Consider the following 22,151-nt stretch of genomic DNA (forward strand, 5'->3'; position numbering starts at 1 on the left):
AATTGTGTTAGTTGCGCCACTGATAATGCGTTCGCTATCTCAACCACTCGTTTCAGCTTGGTCGCGTGGAAAATGGCGGACTGTAAATCCTAGTCAGAATTTCGGTACAATTATTAGCTCATTTTACTGTTAAGCGTGCACCATGGCCGACATAGATTACAACCTTGTGATCAAGTACCTAAAGGACAAGACGTATCCAGTATTTCTAGATCGCTCTGGTCGAAGAAACGTGCGTAAGCGTGCTGAAGATCTGCACCTTGTTGATGGAGTCCTTATGTACACTCGGAACTGGGCGCGAATGAGTCCTGAGGAACGAGCGGCAAGCAAAGCTAGAAAAGTTTTGATAACTGTAGAAGAGAAAAGAGAAGCTCTTCTAGAGTGCCACATAGATCCTAATGGTGAGGCTTTGGTAACATATCTCTATAAAATGTGCAGCCCGAGTGATCCTTGTTCAGTACTTGGATCTACTTTTCTTATTATATACATGTAGTATGTTATCATTAGCCCACGCAAATTATAATACCACTGGCAGTAATACTGATTCTTAGATACGCGCTTGGTTGTTGAATCTAAAAACCACGTAAAATTACGTTATAATAGGACACTAGTCCTCCATAATGCCAAAATTCCAATTGAAAGTTATTAAGCATTTTTCACGAATTCAATAAAATCTCCATATATAAACCCCCAGATAACAGATAGTACTAGCGCAACTGATGGGCCACTAGTGGCATGTTATCTGGCCCTTATATGTACTCCTCGTAATTTCATTTAATATATGGAGACACACCCTCCACTCCTACAGTCCATTTAACCCAAGGTCCATTGTGGAGATATTGGATCCTTTAGATCTAGCAATATAGCAGTGATTCTTCATCATCCATTTGTGTAAATTAACAGATATTTTTGATTGGCATTCCAGGAGTCCACTCTGGCATAGATCGAACAGTAAAGGAGCTTAACAGTCATTATTATTGGAAGGGGATGTGGGGGGATTGTAAACGCTTCATACGGCTATGCATGCACTGCCAGACTAGCAGAGATGGAGGGGCAGGTCAGAATACAGTTGTAGACGACAATGAGCACGATGTATTCCCAGCAGATGATAGAGTTTCTCCAGCATCTCGCTGTTGGCAGAAGGTATATTGTAGTTGTTTTTTTTACAACATTTTGCGTTTGAGAAGTGAAAGATTGCCATTGTATAAGAGCTAAAGAAACATTCAAGTCATATAGATTAATTTGGAAACAACCATTTGGTTTTGTATATGATCAACTGTAGTGTGTTAAATTGCTAAACTTAGTTTCAGGTGCCATTAGAATTATGATCATTTGAAAGTTTACTATTCAGAATTTTTGGGGGATTCAAAATTATATGGAAAATTTGCAAAGTTTTTAAATGAAAAGTTGAAGGAAGGGTTCATTTGCTGAAGTTGCATCTGAAGTTGCATTACTCTAAAGGTTGATGAATTAATGGTTCATCAGATTCTGGCCATATCCAGGAAAAACAGGTTATTCCCACCAGCAATATTTTTGATACAAATTTTTTTTTATAAAAGGGTCATGCCAAAGAAGGCTTGCATAAGTGTTATTTTGGACCATTAAAGCTTGGGGTTATTTGAAACTTTAAAAAGCATCAATTTGAAGAATACCATAAATTTAAGGTGTGCCTATTATCTCTCTTACTGAAGTTTTAAACATGATATCGCTATATGCATGTGTTAAGTATAATGTATTTTGTGTCTTGTTCTTAAGGTGAAATTTGACTTCCTTGGACCTTTCACCAGGAGTAGCAAAGGAAGCTGCTACATTCTTGTTTGTGTAGATAAGTTCTCCATGTGGACAGAGGCTGCTGGGGTCCAAGCTAAATCTCCAGCTGCTGTTGCACTCTTCCTGCTCAAATATATTGCAAGGTATGTTTTCATACAGATGTTACAAGGGAAAAGTGAAAAAAAATGAAAAGAGCCAAAAAATCAATTCTAAAGTGCTGTACCTATTGACTGACTATCCTCTTCATGCCGATGTGGCACATTCCCACGTCCATCCTTGCGGTTTCATCTCCTTCTCAACAAAACGTCTTCATGTTTCTGTAGGTCTTCTTCTGTGTCTTTTCCCTTCTGGTGCCCATCCTAATGCTACTTTTGGAATTTCTGTTTTCTCCCTCCTGGTCACATGCCCAATCCATCTCCATCGTCGCCTTTTTATTGCTGTTGCAATTTAAGTACCTATTGAAGTTCTGCAAAAACATAATTTTGGTGATACTCCGCTACCATACATCTGTCCAGAACATTTGATGCTTCTTGTTGCTAAAGATTTCCCCTTGTTAAAGATTTGCTTCCTTAGTATGCTCTTCCTTTAGCTAAAATGAAGTGAATGGATATATGAATTTTTCTTTAACTATAATTTTTTTGCAATATTTTGGCAGGGCTCCAGGTTTTCTTTTAAAAAGAAATTAAAAAAAGAAGAAAACTTAGAGTATTTTCTTGATGTTCTAGATTTGGTATGATGGAGTGCCTTGAGACGTCTGAGGGTCAAACATTCTGTTCCCAAGTGTCTCACAGGTTACAGCAGTTTATAGGGGATCCCAGGTACAAGATAGACATAGGGGAACCATCCCAGGAGGGCAAAGGTATGCATTTATGCAGTGCCATTTTAAAGAGATTTTCCAGAGACTTTTTTTGTCAATAACTGACAACGAGAATGTTTCTGTTCATCAGTAGTTGCAACCAGTCTATGAAATGCGTCAAAACACATTCCAAGAAAGCTTTTAATATACGTTCAAGTGCTTTTCTGACCAAACGATCATCATACAACTGTTATTCATTATCCATATTATCCATTATGTCTTTGAGCAATTAAATGTTCATGTTCTGCGTACTGTTTTTTAAAGCTATTGTTTGTCAATTTTTACAGGGACAATCTCAGCCATTCATGATGCATTAAGAAAGCTTGTAACCAGCAGTCCATTTGCTTGGGACCAACATCTTGACCTGGCACTTTTACCACACAGAATCTCCAGATCTCTCCAAACAGAATATTCCCCATTCTATTTACTGTATGGAAGGTAGGAAAACCAGTCTTTGAAGGGCAATATGTGTTATTTTTAAAAATTGATCTAAATGAGACTGGATTTCGGAGTGTTTAAATAACGGTGCTGAATTCCATTATAAATGTGACAAGTTTTGGATGATAAAATGATTTATTTCTTGACCAAAATAATTTGAACAAACATTAATCCTGCATATGTAATTTTTTATGTTACTTGTTTCAACATAAGCATCCAAACAAGGCACATTTTATTTTCAAGCCAGCAAATGCAATATATATATGCCACAGCTCTCCATCAGATGCTATGTGTCCAATGACGTAATTTGGTTCTTGCAAATGAGGAAAAAAAATTAAATCAAAATCTTATCTAAAAGAAAAACGTACCCATCCCTTCTTTTGTGCCATTATGATTTACCGTGCCCAATAACATGTTGTTTGTGCTAAGAATGCCAGACATGGCAAAAATGTCAGTCCTACTTGTCACGACCAATTAAAATACTGTCAGATTGATAAAATGAAAATAGTGAGCTATCGGTCTTTTGGGCTAACAAGGGTTTCCTGACAAGTATTAAACTAAATCTAAATAATTTTGACTCGAGATTATGTTAAAATTCTTACTGGTGAATTGTAAGAAAAAAGCTGCCTCTTGTTATTTCCCCCTTTTTTATCCCTTTTCTTTTGCCTTTTTCTAATTGCATTCACAGTCATTGTTCATTCACATTGCCTCACAGGCAGCCTGAGTGTATTCTTTTGCTGCCAAGCAATATCTCGTGCTATAGTAATATATTTATGACTCCAGATCTCCCATCCAGAGAAATTAACAGAGATAAATCAGTTAGTTGATCACTGGAAAACAGACTTTCAAATTAGTCGTTGTATTACTTGCTGGAGATGTAACCTAGACCTGGTGTCCCCTGTGATAACAGTATGATATGTACATGTGTATTTTAACTAGTTTATAAGGTACACCTTTGTGACATTCTTGCAATTTTATACATCTGTGCAAGTCCCAGATAACAGTGATTGCAATAGGTTGATTGTCACAGCTAGATTTCCTTTTTAATGTTATTTATTGTTTACAATGAAAAGCGCATGGTAAAAACTCTCTGTACATAAAAAGATGGGAGCACCCCTCCACCTGAGATGGCAGTTAACAGCGTTATTGTGCAATGTCCGCATGGCTTCATGATTTCCAGTCTTTTCAATATTCCCATTGCTGAATTAAACCTTAATCTCCGTTTTGTAGTTTTATTAGACGGTTTAGACCGGTGTCATAGATATCCTGTTTCACCTTTTTAAATATATATATATATATATTTTTTTTTTTTTTTTTGATACAGAAACATTTTCTTTTACAATAAAGTTCCTAATAGTTTGCCCTCAAGGTGGCAGAGGTAATTTCATTACCACCAAGATATGCTTTGATCACACAACATATAAACTGGAGTTAAAAAATGCCATTCTAAGATTTTTGTTTAAGCAACATGGATTTTAAGAATGAAATATTTAAATCTGCATCCAATAGATCAATCCCTTCCCTTCTCCCAAGTTGCCATTGAAACAACACTTTAAATGAAATAGACATGAAACTTTTATTTACATTTAGGTGTACTGGATCTTGAAATAGGCCTTTACACATTGTTAGCAAATACTGACACTGTACACACAAATTTTGTCTAAGATACTTTTATCCTTTTCTCTGTATCATTTTACACAAAGTCATCTTTTATTATCAAAAGTAAAAAGCTATACACGTCAGTTTTTACCAGACAAAATATGGGTGCCTATTACACTTTTAAGTTGGAAAATTAAGACAACCCTTTTCTAAGACTAATTAAGACATCAGCCAAATACATCTCTATAGTCAAATAGCCTTACTCTATGCCAGTTTACCTTTGAGATAAAACTTTCCTAATGAAATATTCAATGAAATTATTAGGGATGTAGGATGTTAAATAGCCACTGGAAGCAATGAGAAATTTTGCAAGAAAACTTCATCAATTGCACATTTTTATTTATAATCTGACTAGTTTTTAACTACTGGCATTTTGTGAACCCGATTTTTACCTTTTAGCTGAAGTTGCTTAAAAACTGTAATAACATTTGTGCAGATTATGAACATAACACACTTAGACACATGAAGATTGAGTTCAATGCAGAGAAGTATCAAGAATATATATAAATTGATGTTTTTATTCCTGATTAATTAAGAATGAAGTAAATTAATAAGGCAAATGAAAAAACTCTACACAACTTCTTTAGTGATTTTAATGTATGCTAGTTTAATTGTTCTTCAAGAATATTGTCTTTCTATCAGCCTGTTTTTAGGTAGCACGTGATGAATCCAAACACTGGGCCCTAATTTCAGATTCTGCGATGTCTTCCAAGGAGTTGGCTTGAATTTTCTTGCCGAGTCCTTTCAACTTTGGAGTGAAATCTTTGCCACTGCTTGTGTACAACATCTTCTGTTTAACTGCAGCATTGTCAGGGTTCCTAGGAAATAAAACAATGTACTTCAGTTACATTTTGTTCACTTCTTTCAACAGTTTGGTATTGTAATGACTCAATCTTTTCAATGCTGAACGTGTATATTTTACAGATCAATGCTGAATTTTTAAGTCAAATATTCTTCCAATTAGTATATTCCTATTGAGTGGTCGTTATAATATTAATAAATAGGGTACCCTATGGTTCTACTCTACATGGTAAAAAAAAAACGCCACAAATGCATTACTAAATTTTCATTGTAAGGAACCAACCAACCTTTTTTATTTCATAGCAAGTGTTCTTGCTGCTATTGCTCATTCCTCTGAACTACAATACCCCCAATTCAAAATTAATTTCAGTCCTTTATTTTATAATTACTCACCACTGGAAAAAAATAATAGTGTTCTTCCATGTTGCATTGGCCTGCATGAACCCATAGTCAAATATTGCATAACGACACTCTTTTTTCTCTGCTACCTTTCTTAGTTTTTCACTAAATTCTTCATAGGCTTTATCTGCAGTTCAATAAAAAATAATGAGTTTAGAAGTCTAGAATGAGCCATTCTTGTAGGGAGTGAACACTTTTTTTTATTGCAAGTATCTTTACTTTTTATAATTATCATATGGTGACCTTGTGACTACTGGTGTGAAAACTGTAAAAAAGAAAAATGTATATTTGCCCAGCAAAACCATTTTCAGAATATCCTATACCTGCTAAATTACGTCAAACAAAACATTGGATGTCATGTCGATGCATTGCATATCACAATGCAGTGACCTGCACATGACAATACCGCTACGTGTCAGCTTCACAGGTGGCATTTTGGTAGAAACAAATGAAGATGAAGTATACACTGAGATGGTACTGAATGGCTGGTCAGATGTGACGATATATATATATATATATATATATATGAAACATGTTTTTAAAAGCCTAAAAAATCATACCTGGGTGAGTTAATGTAAAAGTACACAAAATCTGCAGTTTCACTACAATTGATTAAAAAATGTATAAGACAAATATACAAAAATTCACCTCCAGATTAAGACTTTGGAAGGATAACTTCACTGCAATACACCACCCTATTCTCTTGTGGTAAGTATTATAATTAAAGGCCAATGTTAATTATGAAAGATTATAATTTAGAAAAACGCCTTTAGTAGCCAATTCTCACCCTGTAATTCCTGGTCATTCTCTTTTATGCCTGCAGCAGTCTCCTCTACACTAATAGCGGAATTTGCTTTGCCATCATGGTCTACGATTTTGAAGATGACATATACATATTTCTTATTCATTTTGATGTCATTGAAGGCTGTCAGGCATTCCTCTAAAATTTGAACTCCAGAAGACTGCAAATAAATTATGTTATAGCTGAAAAATTATTGACTTACAATCTGACGATAAACCTTTGAAATAACTGTTCGGTTTGAAACTTGAAACACTTGATATTGACGACTAAACATACAATTTGGTTACAAAATAGAACTACATGACATAATTGTAAACTAACCGCCCTTAGATTCGTTTGGGAGTATTGCTAATGAAATACACAAAACGGGGCTATGCAAACCAATTTTCACAGTCGAATACTTAAAAGTAGCTCTAACTCAACATTAAAACGTAAAATTCAACTTCATATGAAAGGACTAGCTTACCATTTTTACTACTGTTTTGTGCTCCCGCGTGAAACTAATATGGACGACGAATTTCAAGACAATTTATACGCAGTCGCACTGAGTCTTTTCAGAAAATGTGCTATAAATAACTGCTGTGTAACCCTGCGCAGAGCGGTGATTAATGAATCGACCGAGTCGATAGAATATTTAACACCTTTTTCGATCATAAAAATAATCTGTTGTTTTTCCTCTAAATTTGGTTTTTGATTGCCTATATATGGTGGAATAAAATCGAAGTGTCCAATTTAATGTTTTTGCGGGGTGTAAGCTTTATCGGCCCGACCGGCAGCACTTGCTAGTATATAGGTCAACTTCCTTATAAGGAAATGAACTTGTGCTGAGTACATATAAGGCTGGGAAAACAAAGCTAAATATACGTTTGAAGTTCGGTTTTTGTGTCACTTAAGGGACAAGAATTAAGATTAGAGTATTACTTCAGTCAACAAACCGTTTAAATAATTAAAAAAGAATTAGATTTTGTAATTTTCTGATTTTGTCACATGAAACATCATCCCAGATAGTTCATCGACTCCTGTAAACACGGGCCTTTTGAAAGACACGGTGGCTAACATCGCAGTGTCCTAGGCTTTTCCAGGGGCGTAACCAGACCTTTAAAAATTGTACGCACAGATTTTAAAAATACCCAGCATGTACAGCAAAATGTAGACTAACGCAACAGATGAAGGACAGCGTAATCACAGCATATGTACCACACATCGTAGCTTAATTTCCATTAATAATAAAATCATCATTTAAGTCAAAAATATTCTCGCGATTTAATAAAGTTTCAATATTTTTATTTACTCAGAACGGTATATTCATTTAAAAGGAGGCTTACTTCGCATCAGCGGACCCCCCTCCCCTCTTCGAATAATGCTGGATCCTCCTCTGAGTTGAACTTATATACGGATTCATCCAGCTTTCATGCGGGTGCATGGCTCCCAAAAACAACCAATGATATGGCACAATAGAGCTCTGATACATTAGTTTTATTATTTGTTTGTGGAAACTGCCCATATCACCCTGTTAGTTTGGAGGGCTAAGCTGAATCAAGTCCGTGTGAAATTCTTTGAAGATTTGCAGGAAAAATTCTTCCTTTGTTTCTCTAGCTCTTTATTAAACCTGGTGATCAGATTTTATCTAGTGCCCCCAGGTCTACGGGAGCTGCTCTTTGAAAATAACACACAGGTAGATTTTACCTGAGATTTTACCTGATATATCACCAGCGAGAGTGCGTTCGTTACTCTCATGACTACAGGAGAGTTGAAGGCCACTTAACCCTCCAATTAAGAGGTAAAGGATGTTCCAGTTAGATGGACGATTAAGATAGGACTTGTAAAGGTAACAGGCATTGTTTACCTCAGTTGAATAAAAGTATGTCAGAACAATTGTGCGTATACAGAGGGTTTGTACATACAGGTGACTTTAAATCGCAGAGGATTTTTGAGATAAATTCCGTGAAAAATACATTAATTTATATAAAATAATACCATGGTTGGCCAAAAAAAAATTGTACGCACAGTGCATCCGTGCGTATGCCTAGTTACGCCCATGTTTTCCCTTTGTGTAACTGCACAAATGTCAAAATAGTTCGTCTTGATTTCTTTGGTCTTACTTGCTTGTGGCCCCTCTCTTTTATTGTGTGTGTGTGTGTGGGGGGGGGGGGGGAGTTACAAGTACAGTACTTTACATGTACAGTCAATGGAAGGGACACACACCTGCTATGTTCCTACCCTTGATCCACCATTGCTAATTGATTTTGTAAGACTTGCCAATTACTATCAGTGCCTAAATTCACATTTGTGTGGTATATGTACATGTACTATAGTAGTCCAGCTTATCAAAGCAACCTTAATAAAAAGAAAGTTCATGATGACGAAAATTCCACAAATAGTTCCCTCTCAACATTCAATGGGGTATCAACATATACATACATGAACCATAGCAATCTAGCTAATATTAATTTATTTCAATAAGTAACAAAGTGAACTTTGATAATTTATTTGTATTTAGAGATCCCAAGATACCAACTGATATGATCCCCTCAATGGGTGATGGATCTTCTGACATTACCCTGTCAGCTGAACAGATTGACACAGTGGTACAGAAAATGTTAGACATACAGGGAGGACTGCAGAAACTGGTTAGTGGAGGCGTGGTGAATTTAGTTTTTGTGCAGGAATATGATATTTTCCTACATTTAATTTTCTTATGTCATTTTCTGTTTTATCACTGAAACTATATTTAATTATGTTTTGCCTTAAATGTATGTATGGGAATATGCAAGAAATTTTCAGCAGTAAAGGTGGGGCACATATATAATATTCTTTGTTCAAAGAATTAATAATTCTTTAATTTGTGATTGAAGTCATCAAGAAGGAAAAAAAGGCAATTTTAATAATTAAAGCGTGCTTTAAAGTTGATGACATTGATGAGAAACCTAGAAAAGTATTTGTTTGAAGTGGATGTGTTTTAAAGTTGATAGGTTTTTCATGAATTAAAAAATATGTTAAATGTACTGTTTTTTTAAATTTGTAACTGAAGGTGAAAGAGGAATGCACTACCGCATCCAAGAAACGTCGAATGGAACAAAAGTTAAAAAAGGAAGGAATAATAGAATCAGTTGTTGAGACAGCATTGACAGAGAGTGAGATTGAAGTTGAGAAACCAAAAAGGGTAAGTATTTTTTTTAAATAATGGTGCAGAATATTATATATTTATTTTTGTAACTTTTATCACTTAGAACAGAAAGCTTAGGATTTTGGCTCTTTCCAATTCAGTATGAACATTTGTGGCAATTTTGTTTTATTATCAATACACAAATACAATTTTGAGTTTACTTTGTTATGTAAGGTGTTTCTATCTATTTTAAGACTTGAAAAATTTCTTGTAATATTTCAAATGTGTTTGAAAGGCCTGCTATGAACTTTTTGCATGTTACATCACTCCACTCTGACCATGGTGACACATACTGCTGTTCAGTTATACCATTTTGTTATAGGAGATAGACAGCTGGAATTCTGCTGTTTCCTGATAACATATATTGACTTTAATCTTTCAAATGATTGTGAGAGAACAGATTTATTTGTTCATTCAAACTCACCTTAGAATCTGAAGATACGAAAAAAGTAATAATGAAATTTATTTATATGATCATATCATATAAATGATCTCTTATAGACATCTATCTTTTTGCTCTGTGTAAGATTTATTTTTTCAAATTCACATCAGAGTTGGACAACTAAACTGAAATGATTGGCCTTTCAGGGTCTGAAAAGAAAGAAGAGAAAGAATAAGGCTGGTCCAAAAGTTCAGACACCCAGCAGTTGGCAGATATCTGCTGACATTTACCACAGTGGGATCAAACAGTTCTTGACTGATGGCACATACCCAGAGAATTACACAGATAAAATGAAAGAGAAAGTCAGCATCATGTTACCAAAATACATAATCCTTAATAAGAAGTAAGTCTAAATTTAATTTTGCAAAGAAATTCTAATCCCCCTTTAAACATTAAAAAGTTTTATAGATTTCAAGGTATATGTGGATGGTGTTTTTCTTTATTCTCCTTTTTTGCAGATGGTTCTTCTAAAATGGCAATTTTTCTCGACAAAAAAAAAAAATAATAATAAAATAATAATAATAATAAATAAATAAATAAATAAAAATAATATATGTGTGATACCATGTACTTTACTCAGCTTCAGTCAAGGGAAGCAAAATATATTTTGTAGGATACTTGTGAGTTTGAAACTTGATAGTGTTGGTCAGTGAGCATAAGAATATTGTTTAGTGGCCCAGAATAATTTGTTAATTGTCTTTTTTTCTCCTCAAAATACTTAAAAACCACAAAAACAACTATATATTTTTTTTTACACAAATGCCCTTGAAAAACATTAAATACATCATACTTAGGCTTCAGAAAAAGTGCAGGTTAGTCAATTATTTTGTTGTATGTTGCTTTTGGTATTTAGCAAGTTGAATATTAAGAAAATTAATTAACCATGATTGATTTTCATTTTAGGTTATACTATGTAAAAAATGAGAAAGCTGAGAAGAAGGAAGATCCTGAGAACTTGCGTGAAGTGATAGAAGATGTTGAAGACAGGAATAATATCATTGAAAGGACTCATACATCCAAACCAAGTAAAACAAATTTCTTGAAATAAAATCAATAACTAAAGTTCACAGAAATGTTTTTACCTATAAAAGAGGGCAGGCAGATACCCTGTTTCTGATATTATTGATGCATATTTTACTGATCTGGAACCATGCAAACTTAACCAAAAAAATTAATTATATATTGTGTCCCAGGTGGCCACCTGTCTGACCATGGGACATACCTGGCTGTGAGTACCAAGTACTGTTGGGGAGGACTGAGGAAAGATGTACTAGACTATGTGAAAAAGTGCCAAGTTTGTATGAATAGACAATTGGCTCCACCGCCAAAGAAGGTATGGATGAAGATAGTATATATAAGTATACATGTAATTATTGTATCTGTAACTGTCCCTCACCAAGTTATGGTAATGGAAACTTCACAGTACCTTCACAGGTAGGGGATCGATCAAGGAAACGCGATAATATTACTTGGGTTTAGGGAGGAAAATGATTAAAAACAATGCAATTGCTGTAGCATTTTTTTATCATCAATTAAAATAAATCATAAAATGCAAGTTATAGTTAACATTTCAACTTTCTTTCAGTAACTCCACCATCTGTTTGAACATATTTTCACTAGATTGAATGAATGTACGGTAAACGTCAAGTAGACTAGACGCAGATATGGACCGCCTTTCTGGTACAATCTGTGAAAACACATAATTTCCCTCTTCCATCTATTGCGGACGCTGTCTAGTGCATTTAGACTGCCTAGGATGGACTGGTGCATCATTTTGCTGCAAATCTTCACCTTCGCTTTCCACTTGCGATTCTTGTTCACTGTCGTCCTCTCAGTCCTCCTCCTCTATGCTAACTCTTTCACTACTACCGGCCTCATCAGGGATCATTTGTTCAGACCATCGTACAACATAATGTACCCCAGAAGAATCATCAGAGTCATCTGTTATATTTGAAAAATCACTCATGTCTGGGTCTACAGGTACGTACGTTAGTGGTCTTCTCTTCCCTCAAATCCATGGGGAAAATTAAAGGTAAAAGTAAATTTTTGTGAACATTTTTTATGTCCCCTTTGCCATTTTCTTGTCTGATCCTATACACTGGTATATTAGGATCATTCTGGTCAACTATCACATATACCTCTTTTCTCCATTTGTTAGCCAATTTGTGTTTCCCTTTTAAGCCTACATTTTTTAAAATAACTCGATCCCCTACCCCGGGTACTACCCCTCTACACCGATCGTCATACCTTTGCTTATTTTTAGACCTTTTCCCTTTTGCTTTCTCATTAGCAATGTTGTCTGCCACTTTCAATCTCTCTTTCAACATACTGATATACCTTTCATAGTCCTTGTGCTCATCCTTTGAGTACAGTCCAAAAATTACGTCTACTGCAAGCCAGGGGGCCCTCCCGAACATTAAGTAGAACGGCCTGAAGCCTGTGGACTCATGCACTGTGCAGTTGTAAGAGTGAACTAATGAAGGTACATACCTTTTCCACTCAAGTGTTTGGTCATCCTGGAGTGTACGCATCATGCCTATTAGAGTTCTGTTGAAACGTTCCGTAACTCCGTTCCCCATTGGGTGATAAGGGGTTGTTCTGGACTTTCCTATTCCCAGTAATTTACACAACTCTTTGATTACTTTAGATTCGAAGTTGCGCCCCTGATTCCAATACACCAAGGAATCACGTCTTAGATAGGCGAATAGATAGTTTAATTCTCAGACTCTTAATTGTATTTCTGTCTTTGTTATTAGAAAGTCATGAGCTCACCTGTAAAACTTTGTGCTTGATCAGAGCTCACAGTGTCAGCAGAAAGGTGTACCCGATCTCAATGAAAGAAAACAAAATGATACACATTTTACAGTCCAGGAAAGTCACATTTGACTGCTGAGCATTTAGATCCTGTCGACTGCGCCATTTTTGCATCGACAACAATGTATTGTCCTTTCAAAAAGTCGTTATTCTGACTGATCTTACATAAAATACAGTACTTTCTTCATGTCCGATCTCTGGTGTATCTCTCTCGAATTATGCGCCAAAACTTTTTTTAGTATAGGGTCACATGACCCATGTGACACAAAAAGGGCGCTAACACCAGCTATACATATGCATTACATCTATTTATATACTTTAGCTACTTATGTTAAGGCACAATGCGCTATTACATACTTATATATACATGTGAATACATGTACCCTATTACATGCATTTACTATGTATCATAAACAACTTCTTCCTCATATTTTTTAAAACCTCAGATGTGTTTAAGGAGAGATACTGCCGTCTCCAATCAGCAGGAGAATTATGCAGCCCTGATCCAGTACATGTTGAATGGCACCTATCCTTCTCACTATAGTATGGATCAGAAGAGAGCCCTGCGCAGAAAGGCAGAAAACCATTTTTTAGACGAGTCCACTATGACTCTCTCATATGTTGAATATGATTTAGATGGGGATAAGGTGTTCAGGAAAGTGGTGACAAATGAAGAGGAGCAACTGAGGTTGATAAAAGAACATCATGGGAGTGAACATGGTGATTATTGGAATGCTACTTTTCAAACACTTTGAGGTGCATTTGATATGCAATTGTGATAATTTTGATAAAGACGGGTTAAATTTGGCTTTGGAAAAGTACTTGATTATTTTATGTTAAGTATAATTTTACCTTTGACTTAAGGTTAACCTGCATCTCCAGGCTGCCTGTGCAACATTGCACCATATGGAACCTAATTGGTGGTTCCTGCAAGTTTTCAACTCATTTCAGAGTGGACATTTTAGAGTTTGGTTCAACAATAAATAATGTTTATGAAGCATAAGATTGTTTGCATATACCGGGGATATGTAGTTGAATGCAACTTTTATTTTAGTGTTGATATTTTTGTGGTTCCATTTCAGATCATCATGTGGGAAGAGATCTTACCTATAATGAATTGAAGGCCAAATACTTTTGGCCTGGTATCTCCAATGATGTCAGAAAGTATGTAGATAGCTGTGCTGTTTGTAGTCAGGCAGACAAAAGCAGAAAAATCGTAAGTAAATTATCAGTAAAATTATCCTGGTATTGGATCATGACATGCAAACTTTTATTTTGCCATTATTTTAATATCAAGTTACCTCTTTCAAAATTGAAATTAAATGGTTTTTTTCAGCTGTGATTTACACAAACACATAGTAGTCAGAGGGGAAATCAGGTACCAGTTGTAATCAAACCAAAATAAATGAATGACTCATGCATCACATGTATTCAATTAGGATGCTGATGACTTTGATGAAGATGAGGAAGATGATGTTAATGATGAAGCTGAAGCGGAAGAAAATGTTGAGATATTGAAGAAAGAAAATGATGCTACAGAAGAAACAAAAGATACAAAAAAGAAAAGGAAAGCTGGAACTTCTGGTAGGCATTTGGTCACGCTTATTACATAATTATACATATATACTTCATCTTCATGCATATAATACTACTTCTATATGCAGACTGTATGTGTTTGTATGTATTCTGATTACTTGCAATTGTGTCTGTTCATGTTGTTGCTGGAACTATTTTTGCCAAAAAAATTAAAAAGACATAGTATTGTTTTTCTCAAAATTAACTGTGAGATAGAAGTTAGATAAAATTTCAACCCAAGTTAAAAACCAGCATAGTCAAATTAATTGTTAGGGGATAGTGTTACTTTCTGCAGAATTTTATGCATAATGTGAGTGTAGAGATTTCCATAATTGCTAAATTATATTTGTGTTGTAGTTCAATTTTTTCCTTTTTTAGGATGTAACTGGCATGAGCAATTATTTAATTGTCTCTAAAATGAAAAAAATATGGGCCACCAGCGACGTAGTTGTTATACGGTCAAATTTTAAATACACGCCAAATTTGTGTACGTGGCTGCTTATTGCGTTACCCCCAGAGCGACGCAAACGATTCTAAGGTCCTTTTAACCTGTTACGGAATGTGCATTTTTTATTGGCTTCTAAATATCACATGACGTCCAACACGCGACGGATGCACGTTACAAAAGCATGCGGCGACGTCGCGAGACGACTGCGTTGTCTTTCAGGCTCTCCCACCGAGTTGGATCATAGAAGTAGAGAAACTTCTATGGTTGGATGTATGCTCATAGAAGTACTTCTATGGTAATGCTGTGCTTTTTGTAAGAAGGTAGGTCTACTTTAATACAATGTAAATACTTGTAGGCATACTGTGCGATTAAATTGTATACATAGTATATTTTTATTAAAGGGTATGTTCTGCAGGGATTGTGCTTTTGTGTCGAATCGACATCAGCGGCTGTCCGCCGTACGGGACGGGTAAATATTCAGTTCGGACAGGTGAAGTTGCAGGGTTGGCTGTCCGACGAACATGTCCTGTTTTTTTTAGTAATGTGGAGCAAACATCTTAAAAAATCATTATCTGTTGCATACTGACTTCTTTTTGTCACTTCCTAGACGGCATTGAAAAGAATGACCTACTTTTGGCACAAAACACATGCAGTCGCAAAACGAAGTCTGAGCAAACTTACCGCCAAATTATGAAAGTGAACACCCTCCAGAACTTCATCAGACAAAATTTATTCACATATCAGGTTCACTACTGAATTTTTATTAAGTTAAAAATCTACGTGCTCTAGTAATAAAGACCCTTCCAAAAACAGAAACCACACACGTACTGTGCTGCATGGTTACAAAGCCAGATTGGACTAGATGAACTGGCTATATCTAGTTCGTTGTCCAGGCAACATACTGCCTATCAATCAAATACGTTGTATGCTATCTACTCACTATAGAAAGTGAAATCTTTTGGGACTGAAGTTCTTGTTGAAATGTTGTTTATTTGCCAAGATATAACCTGAAATTTTGTATGATGTTTTCTTTAATGACTCTAGCATATATATCACCTCTGTTATTTACAGTTTAAAATTTAGTGTTGGAATATGATAAATTAACAAATATACCAGTGTGATATTGATGTAAGGAAGAAATTAGTAATACCAAATATGAGAATTTAAATAAAAAGAGGGGAACTTTTTTTGTACTGATTTCATTTAATTCATATTTTTAAAAAATCAAACACATCATAGCCCCTTAAGAAGTTAAATTGTTAACATAAATATAAGTTTAGTATTATAAAATGAATATTCTTTAGTTTTCATTGAACTTTATTCAAATATTATAAATATTGAATATTTTAATAAAATTAATTTAACAGTACCCCCTCCCCACTTTCTGGGGTATGAATAATAAAAAAAAAATGGTTTGTGGACAGGTCAAATTTATTTGTCTGCTGGTGAGTCAAAATAATTTTCATGATGTAATATTTTCCCACTCTGTCACCTCTCACACCTTAATTTGATTGTAATGACACTGAAATATATTTAATAATGTTTTAACTTAAACAGATGCTGCCCAAAAAATGGTATAATGGAAAGTGACGCAGAAAGGATCATGAAGACGTGTGGTTGAAGAATGCCAGTGAAAGGGAGGGATGAAGGCAGCGAAGATTGTTGAAGAAGATTGGTATGTATTACATCCTTGTATTTAATCATATTTATTTTCTTTTGTCTCTTTTTACACATATTAAAAATACTGTTTTAATTACTGTTTTAATACAAAAATAAGATTATTTTCCATGTTTGCACTACCTGTATCAGTTGGTTTCTTAAATAGATCAGTTTATTCTCATTCTGGTGATGTCGATCTCCATGCCAATCCTTTTACTTATGTTGAATTTACATGTTAACACTTCAATTTAATAGGGATATGATGGACAATCACTTGCAATCACTTCAATGTGTTTTTTTTTTTTTCAGAAAAAGACAGAGTCCAGGCTTTCCAAGAGACAATTGTATCATAATCCTCGGATTCAGACTGATGTTGTTGTTTGTACACTTTGTGATATGAACAATATTTTTCCAACATAGTGTTATTTACTGCAAGAAAAGACTGCATTAGACTGGTATGGCTTTGGAAATATAAGAAAATTTATTTCCCTGTACTGCTTAATGGACGTACCGGTATATATGCATATGTTTTATGACAGTTAAACTTGTTTGGCTATATAAGCATTATACTGGACAAGCATGTTTCATTTAAATGAATATTTTACCAGATACAGTACTAGAAACAGTTTTTGAATAGTTAACTAAGTATTTTATATGATGTTGTTGTTAGAAAGTTTGTGAGGTGAATTATTGATGGTACAGTAACACTGACAGTGTTGAATGGAGTTAACTTAAGTATTTTATATATGCTGTTGTTTGAAGATTTGTAAGATGATTTTTTTTTTGTTACTTTAAAAGTGTTACTCACTGCAAGAAAAGATAGTTGTAACTGGTATGGCTTGGGGAGGGGGTGAGGCCATATCACATAGTGGAAGATTACCTATTTTTCTATACTTAAGAAATAGAATTTATGTTTTTTTAAAATATTTATCTGAAGGTCAATTATAACTTGCCACGTTGTTGTATTGTAAGGAAGAAATATTACAGAAGAATAAACACTCTTGAAATTTACATTGTGTTTTGTCCATTATATATGACAAAAATAATGATAATATAATTATCAAAAAATTAATAAATCAATGAATTAATGAATAATAAAGAAAATAAAAAATAGATAAAAGCGGTGGACCTACGTCGGCCCACCAGCTACTTGTCGCTGGTGGGCCGACGTTGGGCCGCTCAAGTTGTATGTCGCTGGTGGGCCAACGTTGGACCGATGGTCAGGCCAACGTAGGCCCACCAGCGACAGTAGCTGGTGGGCCGACGTAGTTGCAGTCGGCGGCCCAACGTTGGCCCACCGGCGACATGCTATCTGATTTGTTTGTTTGCAGTTCATTTGGAAAAATATCTAACATATATTGTCTTTTAGATTGGAATGTAGTACAACAGTTATTTTCATTCCATTTCTCTCCACCTACATACCTTTTTAAATATTGTTTCCAGTTAAACCAAAACAGGAAAAGGTCAGGTTCAAGTGTGAAACATGCTGCCAGGAATTTCGAGGGGAAGTAGCATTTCAAAGTAAGTTTTCACATGATTGCTACAACCTTATGAGAACTAAAAATCAAACAGCAAAAAATCTTGCTGGCTTGTTTGATTGATCAGTAAAAGTGCTTTGCAGTTTTGTTTTATGATATTTCATTCTAAAAATTTTAAGTTTTACGAAAATGTTTTTGTGTTCAACATTAAGTATAAGTTGGAATAAAAATATTCTTTGGGATTTCTTGTGCAAGGTTTAGAATTTCATCAGATCAGAAAAGAAATTAGATGGAGTGCTGTGTCCTTGTAGTTTGATTGTCCTATAATTTGATTGCCCTGTATGTCTTTGCAGGTCACATAGCCCAGCACAAGGGTGTGAAACCATTCAGCTGCACAGTTTGTGGCAAAGGGTTCACAGAAAGGAAGTACATCAAAATTCACATGAGAATTCACACCGGAGAAAAACCCTATGTGTGAGTAATGGGTAGCATTTGGCCAATAGGCTTGGTTTAATATTCTCACAATGGCCTGCCAGGTTGTTGTTTACTTTAATTGAGAATAAATGAATGTTTTTTTTTTAGCTGGCTGATAGCCCATGAATTTATGTTAGGAAATCTATGTTATTTGCATAGTGACCTGAATTCTGTCATTGTAAACAGATCGTGGATAATTGACAGTTCCATGTGGTATTTCAGTGTATTCAATTGTAGCTGTTTAAAGAACACATTTGATATATTTAATCACTCTGTAATGTATAACAGTGTTATTTCTTCAGATATAATTGCACCATATTTATGTTTATGATAAATAGTTTGATATGATAATACGTATATCAAATGCATCATGTTATTTTTCACAGGTGCAACGTATGTGGACGTGGGTTCATTCGAGTTGGCTTACTGAATCAGCACATGGATATACACAATGAAGTCCGTGCTCATCTCTGTGGTGTCTGTGGAAAGTCGTTCAACTCACGCCAAACTCTGCAGCATCATTCCTTCATCCATACTGGAGAGTCGCCATATCAGTGCAACGTCTGCCACAAGCATTTCTCAAGAAAAAGTAAGGACTCAGAAGGGACTAGGGGAGGTTTACCATCATGATTACTTTAACTGGTGGCCTTACACTTGGACACACACACACCAAATAAAAAACTTTCACATTTTTAAACAAATAGTACATTTTTGCATATTTTACTATAGTAAAATGAAAAATATTATCTTTCAGCTGCGCTTAAGTATCACATGATGTCCCACACTGGAGAGCGGCCTCACACCTGCTTGCACTGTGGAAAGGGATTCACCACACCTGCAGCTCTGCGAGAACATGACAACATCCATACTGGCAACAGGCCTTTTAAGTGTAGGCACTGCGGAGTCGGGTTTGCTGAAAGATTTCGATGTCGTATGCATGAAAAAAGTCACACAGAGGTGAACACCACTGTTTTAACTACCACAGAGGGCCAGGTGGAAGTGGACGAGAATGCAGAAGGAGCAGTGACATATGTTATTGAAGATGGGGGACAAGCTCCTACTCCAGGAGTCTCATACCTGATAAAGGATGCAGAAGGAGTACAGTACGAGATAGTGTATGGAGAGCAGGAGGTTCACACTGTGTCTGAGGCAGACTTTTCTGCCATTAACTTGTTAGCTAATGTGACTGACCAGGTGCAAGTTTCCAGAACAGTTAATCCTAGCGAAGAAACCCCACTCTAAAAAAGCTAGTATATGACATGAAATGATACCTTTGCATGTTGGAAAATAAGATGAACATCAAAAAGTATGTAGGTGGAGAGAAATGGAATGAAAATAACTGTTGTACTACATTCCAATCTAAAAGACAATATATGTTAGATATTTTTCCAAATGAACTGCAAACAAACAAAAAAAAAAAAATCTACAAATTTTAGGTTTTGTTGCCTGTACATTACAGACCATCTATGCAAGTATTATTTAACCACTTAGAAAATTAAATCTTCAGTGATTGATGTTTTGTTTTCAGAGAGTTTTCTTTGTACTTCTGAGATTATCTTACAGTGTTCTCTTTTTTATGTACAGACACAGATATGTCTGTACATAGAGCCGTCACCTGCGTCACCATTGCTGTGTATTTTCACCGATAACATGATAAGTGGAAAACCATGCTACCTTTGGTCTTCAAACTTATGGAACTGATGAATATTCATAATACACAGGTCAAGTTCAAAAATCAGCATGATCAGGCCATTTTCTCAAAGTTATGATGTTTTTTGGCTTTTTTCGACATATATGCAATACTGATAATGCATTTCAATGAAAACCAATAAGCCTTTTGACTTAAAACCTACAGGAGTGATCAATCTTACTAAAATACAGATTGAGTTTGAAAAGCAGTTTGATTGGACCCTTTTTACAAAGGTTATGCCTTTTTTTTCACTTTTGTTTGGATATGTACAACACAGATAACATGTTTCAAGGAAAACTGATCGGCCTATTGTCTTGCAACTCACAGGAGTGATCAATTTTTCATATATACAGATCAAGTTAAAAAATAAGCTTGATCAGTTAACTTTTGATGAAATAATACCTTTTTTTAATATAAGAGGTTTTTCCTCAGATTTAATTCTTAGGCTTGTTAACAGTCTCATTATTGAACTAATTAGATACATAAAAGTGTTCTTTTAACATTTTCTGCATCTTTACAATATTGTTAGTTGATTATATAAAATGTGTGAATGGCAGCTTTATTGGAATATTTTTTGTTATGTTTTCTTTTAATTTCTTTTTTTTTTATTTTACAATCACAGGCATTTTCAAGAGGTGACTTGTAACTCCCATCTACCTGAAGCTCTGTATATTTCCTGTATTTTTTGTGAAATTTTCATTTTCTATTTCTGGTATTTTCAAAGTGTGAACTTTCATGGGCCTGGGGCCTGTTTCACAAAGCCTTTTGTTAGTTACACATTTTATTTACATCCATTCTTCCTTTCTTTTTTTTTTTTTTTTTTTTTTTGCATCAGAATTGACAGTTAGGGAGAAATGAAAAATTTTTATTATGGTATTTTTACTAGCTTCACTTTCCACTTTGACAAGATCACTTCGAACAAAGCCATTTTTTATTGTCAAAAATAAAAACAATTACTTTTTTACCAGACAAAATAATGGTGTCTCTTAGACATAGTCACATTTGTTCAAGATTGAAAAAACTAGTAACACCACTTTACACAAAGGTAGATAGGGGAGACCGGGGCTAGTTGGACCCCGGGATAAGTTGCCCCCCCCACCCCCACCCCCCATCAATTTATGAAAAAGTAACTATGGGGTAAAAAAATTGGTCACATCATTTAGTAAAGTGACCGTATCCAATAGTGCTAAGAAAGCATCGTGACGCCACAGGGCAAGTTGGCCCCAGGGTCAGGGCAAGTTGTACAGAAGTTTTATTTAGGTCCACATGAAAGAATTTAGTATCTTAAAGTAACTTTATTAAAAAGACTTTAAAATCTATTTTCATAAGCTTTTGATCGAATATAGTATATGTATAGGGCATCAAACTGAAGCTCATTGTTTCAAGTTTCACAGTAATGTATCATCGTTCTTCATTCTAACACCATAAATGGCTACAATCCTTTAAAATTAAAAATGTGCACCTGGGGCTAGTTGACCCTCTTGACTCGGGGCAAGTTGGACCCTCAAATTGACCACAATCCTTTGCACACAACAGAGCTACAGACCATCGTTGAAACAAACTCAATGGTTTGTTGAATAATTACCAGTTTAAAACTGAATTTATTAGTTTCTTTTTTTAACAAAAATTTATTATACGTTTTCATTCTTTAAAAACCTGCTTTATACCATTATTAATTTATTC

General features: G+C 35.0%; 2 protein-coding genes and 1 long non-coding RNA gene across 3 annotated transcripts; 2 read left to right on the forward strand and 1 right to left on the reverse strand.

The window, feature by feature from the left end:
* Positions 1-44: 44 nt before the first annotated feature.
* On the forward strand, positions 45-20,293 carry LOC106173264 (uncharacterized). The gene is made up of 17 exons (XM_013554331.3): positions 45-398; positions 923-1,140; positions 1,753-1,910; positions 2,493-2,626; positions 2,911-3,061; positions 9,223-9,352; positions 9,754-9,885; positions 10,477-10,673; positions 11,234-11,355; positions 11,524-11,663; positions 13,591-13,864; positions 14,227-14,360; positions 14,584-14,728; positions 18,270-18,347; positions 18,658-18,778; positions 19,165-19,367; positions 19,533-20,293. The coding sequence occupies exons 1-17, from the start codon at positions 143-145 to the stop codon at positions 20,018-20,020; spliced, it is 3,081 nt and encodes a 1,026-aa protein (XP_013409785.2). The 5' UTR covers positions 45-142; the 3' UTR covers positions 20,021-20,293.
* LOC106173265 (uncharacterized) lies at positions 4,619-7,378 on the reverse strand. The gene is made up of 4 exons (XM_013554332.2): positions 7,189-7,378; positions 6,708-6,882; positions 5,915-6,047; positions 4,619-5,538 (listed from the first exon to the last, which is right to left on the reverse strand). The coding sequence occupies exons 1-4, from the start codon at positions 7,189-7,191 to the stop codon at positions 5,370-5,372; spliced, it is 480 nt and encodes a 159-aa protein (XP_013409786.1). The 5' UTR covers positions 7,192-7,378; the 3' UTR covers positions 4,619-5,369.
* LOC147763679 (uncharacterized) lies at positions 15,167-17,939 on the forward strand. Its single transcript, XR_015332861.1, has 3 exons — positions 15,167-15,487; positions 16,725-16,842; positions 17,136-17,939. It is a non-coding gene; the product is annotated as an uncharacterized LOC147763679 (long non-coding RNA).
* Positions 20,294-22,151: the final 1,858 nt, after the last annotated feature.

The sequence above is a fragment of the Lingula anatina genome, chromosome 2 (genome assembly GCF_051362555.1).
Source record: "Lingula anatina isolate TDL-2025a chromosome 2, LinAna3.0, whole genome shotgun sequence".
Lineage (NCBI taxonomy): Eukaryota > Metazoa > Brachiopoda > Lingulata > Lingulida > Lingulidae > Lingula > Lingula anatina.

Coding starts and splice junctions, on each gene's coding strand:
- LOC106173264 (XM_013554331.3), top strand. CDS start 143: ATGGCCGACATAGATTACAACCTTGTGATCAAGTACCTAAAGGACAAG. Junction 1,911..2,492: donor CTGCTCAAATATATTGCAAG/GTATGTTTTCAT, acceptor TTGATGTTCTAG/ATTTGGTATGATGGAGTGCC. Junction 18,779..19,164: donor ACCGGAGAAAAACCCTATGT/GTGAGTAATGGG, acceptor TATTTTTCACAG/GTGCAACGTATGTGGACGTG.
- LOC106173265 (XM_013554332.2), bottom strand. Junction 6,048..6,707: donor GAATGACCAGGAATTACAGG/GTGAGAATTGGC, acceptor ATTGAACTGCAG/ATAAAGCCTATGAAGAATTT. Junction 5,539..5,914: donor ACTATTATTTTTTTCCAGTG/GTGAGTAATTAT, acceptor TTTATTTCCTAG/GAACCCTGACAATGCTGCAG.